The sequence below is a fragment of the Ixodes scapularis genome, unplaced genomic scaffold (assembly GCF_016920785.2).
Source record: "Ixodes scapularis isolate PalLabHiFi unplaced genomic scaffold, ASM1692078v2 ptg000460l_1___fragment_5__unscaffolded, whole genome shotgun sequence".
Taxonomy (NCBI): domain Eukaryota; kingdom Metazoa; phylum Arthropoda; class Arachnida; order Ixodida; family Ixodidae; genus Ixodes; species Ixodes scapularis.
Window position 1 is genome coordinate 109,778 of NW_024609984.1, and position 9,415 is coordinate 119,192.

At 41.6% G+C, this 9,415-nt stretch overlaps 1 protein-coding gene across 1 annotated transcript; it reads left to right on the top strand.

Moving 5' to 3' along the window:
* The first annotated feature begins 1,486 nt into the window (after positions 1-1,486).
* Positions 1,487-5,914, top strand: LOC120849123 (Golgi-associated plant pathogenesis-related protein 1-like). Its single transcript, XM_040221260.1, has 3 exons — positions 1,487-1,570; positions 3,952-4,096; positions 5,691-5,914. The coding sequence occupies exons 1-3, from the start codon at positions 1,505-1,507 to the stop codon at positions 5,912-5,914; spliced, it is 435 nt and encodes a 144-aa protein (XP_040077194.1). The 5' UTR covers positions 1,487-1,504.
* The last annotated feature ends 3,501 nt before the right edge of the window (positions 5,915-9,415 follow it).

A 9,415-nucleotide genomic window follows, 5' to 3' on the forward strand; every position in this document is an offset into this window, starting at 1 on the left:
ACTAAAATTGCTAAAGCGGACAGTAAAAGAAGAAAAACCTCCAGTTCTGGTACCGCTTATGCGGTAACTTTGCTGACCTTTTCCGGGTTAGACAGCCCTTCATACAACAGTCATCAAAAATTTCGACAAAGGATGAACAGCAAAGCACTCTTTTGGCGGTCAGAAGACGGTCCGAGGTGTAACAGCATGTGACGACATCTTATGCAGCGTTTTGTAGCAGTGCCGAAAAATTCCGTAGTAAAATTGTTAGCAACGATCGACGGTTAAACATTCGGGTGATTTTAGACCTTGTTCACATTGATAAAAATGCTATACAATAAGTTTTGCACAATCAAGTAATCATTCCCAAAGTCTGTGCCAATATGTGGTGCCCAAAAACCTCAGCCAGAGGAAAAAAGCACACGTAAACATTTTTTACACTGACTTGATGGAACAACACGGAACTGAACCTGACTCGCTGGAAAAGCCCACGAGATGCAACCAGACATAGGTGCAGATGCAAATTTTCCCGCCAGAGAAAATGAAAAAGGCTATGAGTAGAGCTGTGAAACAAGGAAAGGGAAACACACAGGTATGCTCAAAGGGATATCAGATGTGGACGTGCAGCACTGCTTCACCAATAAATGATCCGTGTGCAAGTATGTTGAAGGTTTAACTATTAAGTCATATAATTACCAACAATAATCTACACTTTTGCCATCAGTCTCGTCATTATACAGCATCACCCAGAAAATACCGGCTGCCACTGAAAAAAAAATGTACAGTGTTAGTGTCACCTTAAAATTAAACTATGCATCGCCAGACGCTCGCTTCCCTCCAAAGTGTGGCTCTAGTGGTCCGGACTAGATGCCAAAGCTTTCAGACGAACCGTTAGCTTATTAAAAGTTTACAGGATGTATCCAAAAAATTTTAATTGGTAAAATGATGGTCGACCAAGCCCGCAAACACATGGAAACAAATGGCGGCAACTACCGTAAACGAATTTCAATTTCCCATGTTAGAAATTTTTATTTAGAAAATTGCTAGCTCTGAAAGTGTGACGTCTGGTCCGGACCGCTACTGCAACGTTCGGGCTGAGACTCAACCTTCAAGAATGCCTAAATCAATTTTGCGACATTTTTTTTTTAATTTTTATTTATTTCTTCTTTGTTTGTTTTTTTTTGGGGGGGGGGCGGGGGCGGGGGGTGGACATTATTATTCAAAGCCACCATTTCGTTCTGGTAATCTGGATCATATTATAAAAATTCGACCTGGTTTTTGCACACAATTTGTCGAAATAAATTAAACTCAATGAACATTATAAAAGTAAGATATAAATCGAAAGGTCTTGTTTAGATTTCAGAAAGTACACCTAGCGTCTTGCTCGAGACTGGACGGGGTTTAGATCCTGCAAGCTGCTCTATATATTTATGATTACAATGTCATCAGCCCATACCGCGCAATTAAAAAATCAAGATTGAAGCTCGGAACGCTTTTCCAGGTTGACCCTGAGTTCCGGAGATACATGCTGCAATGGCACAACTACTATAGAGGGCAACGCGGAACGTCACATCTCCGATATAATTACAACGTGAATATATTTATATTACTTTATTCGCGGTTTGCAATCGTTCACTATCTGTTCACGTCAGAACTTGATATATCAACTGGTACGTCATATACTAATGCATGTTTCTTTATAATTACAACGAAACCAACATCTTTGTGAAGCAGATTATTTGAAAATGAAAATTTACTTCCTAAAATATATTTAAGTAGACCACTTTAAAAGATTATCGGGCATGTAGGTCTCTAAAATGTACAAATATGGTCTATTAGTGCACTCGAGGCAAAGTATTCAACCAATTATGAACCTGATGGTAAACTTATGACTTGGGTAGGAAAAGGAAAACGCAAAGTAAGAGAGAAAAAATCATGCAACGTCTGCAGTTTGGCAAAGGGTGCAAACAATTCCTGCGCTTGTAAGGTGTTTCATTTTTTTGTAAGGAATGTTGTAGGTAGTTACAAGATTGCGAATCCGGGTAGGCAGTTCCGAAGTACAAGCACTGTGTATGTTTGTATCTTTGAGCTCTGTGGTTTGTGAGAGAAAGGGCAGTTTCAGTATTTGTTTGGTTCTTTCTCGGAGGTTAAGCTCGTTTGGTTTTGATCAGTTGTGAACCCATTGCGTTTGCGAATGGCAAGGTGGTGGTTGTGCTGAACTATGCCCCTTCTGGTAAATGTTTCGTATCCAAAGTTAGGGAAGAAAAAGGGAAGTACGTTGCACGGAAAGCCTTCAGCGAATGGCTCATACCCAGCCCCTTAATATTTTAAACAGAATTTGCTTGACATAGTGCAGCTTTTTCAGCTAAAACGCTTTGTCTATATCTTTATTGAGATAAGAAGGTAGGAATCTGCATTTTTTGACGCATAACTTTCTGCAAACACTTAAAACAATCTCCGACAGGACACGTACAGAATACCTATGCTGAGGAACAATTTACGGTGAACAATAATTATGTTATTTATTACCAGATATACTAAAACATCCAAACATTGAAGAAATTATTCGAAACTATGGATTTATTATCTAACCACACCTATAAACATTTTATCAAAAGTACCTTTTATTATGTGCAACGAACAAACTGTTGATAATATAAGAGTTATCAATTTTACCGCTACTTGTATACCAGTTATAATTCTATTGTTTATAAGTGCCTTCTTTATGAAATGTATTCAGCTATCTCAACTATGCAGTAACTACTGTATACAAATCATGTACCATTTTTTGTTATTTACCCTTGAATGTTTGTCATTACTGTTTTCTTTCGTGTTGTGCTGAGCATTCTCAACCGCTAACAGGGCCACGTAAGGCAAAGCATATCTGCCTTTTGCCTTGTTATCGGATACTGTAAGATCTGAATAAACAAACAAACAAACAAACGTTTATCCATGTTTTCGTTAATAACTGAGTGTGTGTTTGTGTTTTTCTTTTTACCCTTTTGTTTTATTCTCTCCTCTTTTCGTTGGGTTTGTTTGCTTCTCGTGTCTGTACTGACTGCGTCGGAGGTGTGGTATTTAAGGCGTGTACGAAATAAACTTTGTAGCTTGTTGATACCTTGCGCGCTTTTATTTCTGCCTTACTTTTCGTTTTCTTCTTCCTAATCCAGTCTGAGGTTTACCAACATGTTCAACTTACACCAACTCGCCTGCAGTCCGCCCATTTTTAGCCAATTATGTGTCCAAAAATAAAAAGAAACTTCCTTTAAAAATAGCGCGTATGCTACAACAATCAGATGGCCTAGAACACATGAACCGTCATACTCAACACCATTCAGAAAACTTCTCTACACGGCAGAGTGTTTTACGAAGATAATATTCGCTGAGCTCCCCCCTTCAAATGCCGGGATTCACTAATCTACCGCAGATGCGTGGATATCTTTAAAAGCGAAGGTGTCACCGAAAGCAGCAAATGAAAGTCATGGTGGCGATAAATAATTCAGCAAATGACTTACGAGATTCAGGCAGAAACTAACTCGACTTAAATCTTTACTCTAAAAAATCTGAATTGTTTTCTTTCCTCCAAGCATGCAGAAGAGTCAATCGCTCGAATCTATGGATGCAGCTCAGCGAATGTTTAGGCCTAAATAATGCTGCCTGCAGTCTGGCAATATGAGCACTATGTTTCACCATGCCCACAGCCAGAGTGCAGACAGATTTATTTCTGCCTAGATATATTTTGAGCGGCGTCAGTCACCGAGCTCTCTCCGTTTATTGAAGTGATTAGCTCTCCTGACAGCTATCCGGGAAAGTAAAGGCTTCAGATTTCTTAGAGTGTTGTAATGTCCAAGATAGTAACAAGTTAATAAACGTGCTTATCGCACTGGCGAAAACAGGGTTAATCTATGACAACCTCAGCTGCTTCAAAACACCTTTAAGTAAATTATTGAATACTCTTTCTTCTTAACGCAGTTAGAGGCATGGGCACAGCAGTGGGCGGAAAGGCTTGCCCAATATGATGTTATTCAACATCGACCACCTCAACCGGACCCTTACAATAGAATGGGCGAAAATATCTACTGGATGACACTCACTGACCCCAATTTCGTACCTTCAGGTCAGTAATATAGCACTTCCTTTTGCTGCAGGTTTCATATGTCACGATTTGTTCAATATTTTGTCTTTTACCTCAGCTCATCAAATACGTCGTAAGCTTGCAGCGGACCGTTTAGTAAAGAAACTAAGCGTTTCAAAAAACGTCTGCTTTTATTATGAGAATTACAAAAGGTTCCTGTTCTAGCTATTTTTGCCCTCACCTGCTACTTTGTTGCTTTGTTTGTTTAACTAGAGCTGATAAATTATTAGGCGTTGTAGACTTAAGACATATTATTTGTTTATCCCTGATATACGTCAAAATATCCCGACAAAAACATTTGGTGTGACATATATCCAATGTCTGCTGTATATCATACAAGGTCAGAGCGAGGCCGACACTACAATACGATTTAGCGAATAAAGCAGCGCAAAAGGTGCATCGTCACGGCCCACGTCATCTTTGTGCTTGTGCTACAAGCGCCTGAACCAATCACGCCCATAGAAAAACGCAGGATCATGGAGCATGTTGAATTAAAAAGCGAAAAGGACAGACACGGATATGAAGTAGACAGGACAGTGCTATTCCTGTCTACTTCATGTCCGGGTCCGCCCTTTGCGCTTTTGATTTCAATATGTTAAACCAACTAACCCACCTTATTATTTTAATCATGGAAAATTTTCATCATGCAGCGTGGAGCACCGTATTTCTACAATGAAGTGAGGATTTTGAAGGAGAAATTATACGTAATTTTGCTTTGATGATACGTCGCATAAACTCCGAATGAAGGAAGTACATGCCAGCTAGATAAACTAATGTATTGCTTTAGGACGGCACTCTCAGTGTGCTGAGCTATCACCTAAGCTTAAAATCAAGTCATTTAATGAGACCTCAAATAAACTTTTCTCGGATTTCTTTAACAGCAATAACGCTAGTCTCACTGTACAAGCTAATTTCTTTAGAGGACACTGCTTTTGCAAAAATGGCTAGCGCAGCGACACGAAAGCATGCATAAACATTTGTAACCAAAATAGAAGAAAGATATGTAAAATGTCTATGCGCGGACTTAATACGTCTTTGTGGCGATTGTCTAGCTTGTGTGCCTTCTCGTAAGAACTTCGTTGATTTTTGTTCATGTTCAATATTATAACTGACACCAACATCATATTTTCAATTAGCAAAGCTCTACAAATGTATGTGTGTGTTCACAACTCTAATTGACTCGTTCGTGGTTAAGGCTTGGTATGCTGGGCAAGATGGCAAATGACATTCATATTAAAAATTGCGCAATAAAGTCAGGACAAAAATACGCTTGCCCTGTTGCTTCTTTTTTTCCCCGTCTTTTTTGCGCTATTTTTAATATGAACATGGATTAGGCTTACAAATTTCGTCTTAATTTAATAGCTAGAACGACTTCATGCTTTTTCCCTTTTCTTATTTGTACTTTGCAAAATTATAAAACATAAATACTTATTGTACAGCACTTAACAGTACCAATATACTGTGCTTACTAAACAGGTTGCAGCAGAGATTAGTTGCATAAGTAGTATCTCAAAGTCCGGAAAACCTGCATGACGACAACATCTTAAGGACATATTTTTTACTTCGTTCTTTTCAGAAAAAGAAGTTACTTCGCTCTGGTACAAGGAAATACATCAATATAATTATAACGACCCACGGTACAACTCAAAAACATCCCATTTCACACAGATGGTGTGGAAAGCAACAATATATGTTGGATGTGGTTATGCCCGCTCACATTATTCAAAGACGACATATGTTGTCTGCAACTATTGGCCTCAAGGAAATATCCCCGGAGAATTTGCTAACAATGTTCGTTAATAAACTTAGTAAAAGAATCTCGCGCTGCTTTTAACTAAAGGCTCGTATTGTGAATACTATTTTTTACAGAAAACTTGCGCCAATGAATACAAACTTTGTTATTTTCCCCCCAAGCTAGTCTCAGTAATTCCAGAGTGCCTTCGTAAGTTTTGTGGGTAAATCTCTATGTTAACGTGTGGCAGTCGAAATGCTGCCCCTGTAATGGCTGTAGCTTCTTCCGACTGACATTCATTCCGAATGAATGAAGCTCTGCCATATAGTAATTTGTGATAGACGGGTCTTGTCTTTCGCTGTGCTTCGATTTAACATTTAACATTACAAAAGGCTCTCAAACAATTGTTAGGCTGAATTTGCCAATATTCGGTTAATTGCCTTGAGCCACAGGCTGTTCGCCGCCGATCCAGTTCAGCTAGATCTTGTTCATCCGGCGTCCGCCCCTAAAGGCAGGGGTCAACGGCCGGCACGGGGCACGAGCCATTCAAACTGGCTGTGATTTCTGGCAGGCTCCGAAAGTAGAACGACGTTCGAACACTTTTTGCTGATGATGCTAGGCGTTGGTAATGCAGCCGGGTATTCAGCGTTTGCAGTTCAGTCCTTGGCGTGCATAAATTTGCTCGCGTACTGAAACTTTGACTTCACCTATCGGCTTCGGCGGCGTTCACCGCTTGTTTGTCGTAATGAGTTAGGTGCGGACGAATACCCGTCGGAATGTTACCATGGGTTTTGAAAAGCGAACTTCGGTTTAAACTTCGCTTCACTAAGTGCAGCGCCTTTTGATGCGAGACTGTAACGGTTAGCGCCAAATCATGCACGAGTAGCGGTCGTTGGTATAAAAAGGCTTCTGATCTCGGTGCCATCTTCAGAGCTGGTGCGTACGGCGGGAGCCTTGTTGGCTTTCCAACTTCCTCGACATCATAGCAACAGCCGTTCCTGTGGCATCCCTTCTGAGCGGGAGCCTTCTGCAGCATACATATCTCACCGCCTAATTCGTCTTTCTCGGCAAAATCAAGAAGGAATTGCCTAGAATGACTACCAGAAAGGGACGATGACGTCACGTGCAAGCAATCTGTACAAAGAGCAAGTGTTTCAAAATGCGTCTTGGGTGCACCCCAACTGCAGGTGCCTTGAACTCGTCTCCGACTGGTGTGATTAGCGTCATCTTTCGCCCATGAGTCGGAAGTGATCCTCAAGTAGCAAAAGCTGACGCCTCAAAAGCCGAATTATCATGCTGTCTGGTGTCGCGATCTTGGTGGTTGATCGTAGAAGTTCCGGTAAAAAGCACGAGCAAACCCAAGTGTCGCCAGCCGGGTGCAGCTGTAGCCTTCACTCTGGTAGCGCAAAACTAGCGACAAGGGTCGTTGCGGCAGAATGGGCCACTAGATCTGGATAGAAAGCGAACACTCTAGCGAGCTTCCGACAAATTATCCTGAGGCAGCGCCGGTCAGCCCCCCCCCCCCCTCCCCATCCCTGCCCCATCCCTGCCCCTTTCCCTCCCCCCTCCATTCCGCGTGTTTCTATTGCGCTTTTCAAAGACAGCTTGTCTGTTTCCGGAACATTTAAGACAAGCACAAACCCGCAGAGGCCCAGGTACCACACGGCATTATATCAAAGTATCAAAGTCTAAATAGCGTTGATGCGGTTATTGCATGCGCCAGCCATTTGGTCAATCACATGTTTCTAAATTACTAAATAAATATAGATATAAAGCATTATTTTATTCAAAATACGATGCGCACTGCGTAGAAAGGGACTTTTAATAGACCGTACGCTACAGCTTCGCGTTGATAGCACGAGCACATGCCGTCATCTTGAAGCATGGCTGCCTTTCCCGTACCCTAGTACCGCGATGCGCAGTTTACGGTGTACTAAAACTATTTCAGAGTCGCGCTCACAGGTGCAGTGTGCTAGCAAAAGTCAGGTTTCAACCTTTATACTTGAATCGCGGGCAGTAAATATATCTCGTAGGACCCGAATGCTTCCTGTCAGTGTTTTTATAGGTCACTCAGTCTATACAATATAAGAACTTCAAAACGAAATGTTGGATCGGTGAAATGTTACACGGAGCTTCTGCGTTTCAGCACCGCTAGGCCAAATGTTAGAAGCATCCAAACAAAGAACATCATGTATTGAATGTAATAAGAGTATGCGACCCAAAAAGTCACATATACGGGTGCTAGCGCTTTGGGGTCTGATTTAGTGTGCCAAAAGTTCAGAGCCTACATTGTGCGTGACCGGAGGGGTCATCAATACCATGGGGCGGCCCTGCTATTGTCTGTGTTCTCTTCTGAGCCTAAATTATAGCAAATACCATGCAAGCCAGCACCGGCAACTTACGCAGAGCGCGGGGGAAAAGTGATCCCAGCGCCTTTGGTGAACTCATCGTTTCCGGAAGCAGTCGAATCATGCTCAACTCTTTCGTTTTGCCCATCCCCGTGCGAAGCGACCAAATAAAAAAAAAAATTCACGGGTATTCGCTGCTTTGAATGTTAAAAAGTAGGTGCCACCGCATGCATAAGGGACATTTTCTTCTCGTGGGAAACATGTGACAGCTTTCAGGGTTCAATTTTAGAGCACTCCTGAAGAAAACGTTCTGTCAGAACTTTTGTGAGCCAGGCAAAACACGAAAGTACCTTCATCCTCTGACTTGTAACAGGGCAGTGTGCATTTGTTTTCAGAACATAGCTACGTTTTAACTTTACTGTTCTTATCGATCAATCCGTGTTGTTGTAATTCTCATTACTCATGAATGTATTGCTTAAAACCGTTTTGTAGAATAGGCGAGCTGGCTAATCCCGTTAAGATCGCCTCCGCAAGAAGAAACAAAAGGCAATTTCGAACAACGCACGTTACTGCGATGTCAATATTCTATGGAAGAAGTCGATTATGCACATGTAAACCTGACGCTAATACTGAAACTAATAAAAGCGGACTTACAAATAAAACCAATTTCATACGCCCGCCTTCGCGTATAGACCGGCGTATACTTGGAGATGGCAGGCATGCCATGTGCTACCTACCACAGCAAAAACACGTTTTTGCCATGTGGTGGAAAATCCTTCATTCGCTTCCCATAGACCGAACAAACGTGCATAATTAACTTACTTCAAATTAAACTGGAAGCGCTATCGAAGTCTGGCTTCAAAATAGACGCTGACGCCTCAACGAAAAATTATGACCGCTCCACGGAGATTGCGGAAAACTTGCCGGACGACTCAACAGATGCTCAACAGAAAACTCAGTCCTATGTAGCCGAGTGGGCAGCAAGTCAAATCTGTCATCATGGTTGCTAAGTCCAACTGCAATCAGAAACATGGAACACCTCGAAAGACATTCTGTTAAAGAACGAGAAATAGTCGCATGCGAAAATGACATCACCTTACGACTTAGCTCGTCACCTAGCCAGCAACATCAGCCCTGCCTTCAACACTCATTTCACTGATATATTGCACCAAACAAGAGTTCAGCTGAAAATGTACTTTAGGCCGCTGATCGACATTAGAA

Bases quoted from the DNA above. Each gene is read 5' to 3' on its own strand.
- LOC120849123 (XM_040221260.1), top strand. From the start codon at position 1,505: ATGCTGCAATGGCACAACTACTATAGAGGGCAACGCGGAACGTCACAT. The intron at 1,571-3,951 runs GTGAATATATTT...TTCTTAACGCAG, and splicing joins ATCTCCGATATAATTACAAC to TTAGAGGCATGGGCACAGCA. The intron at 4,097-5,690 runs GTCAGTAATATA...CGTTCTTTTCAG, and splicing joins CCCCAATTTCGTACCTTCAG to AAAAAGAAGTTACTTCGCTC.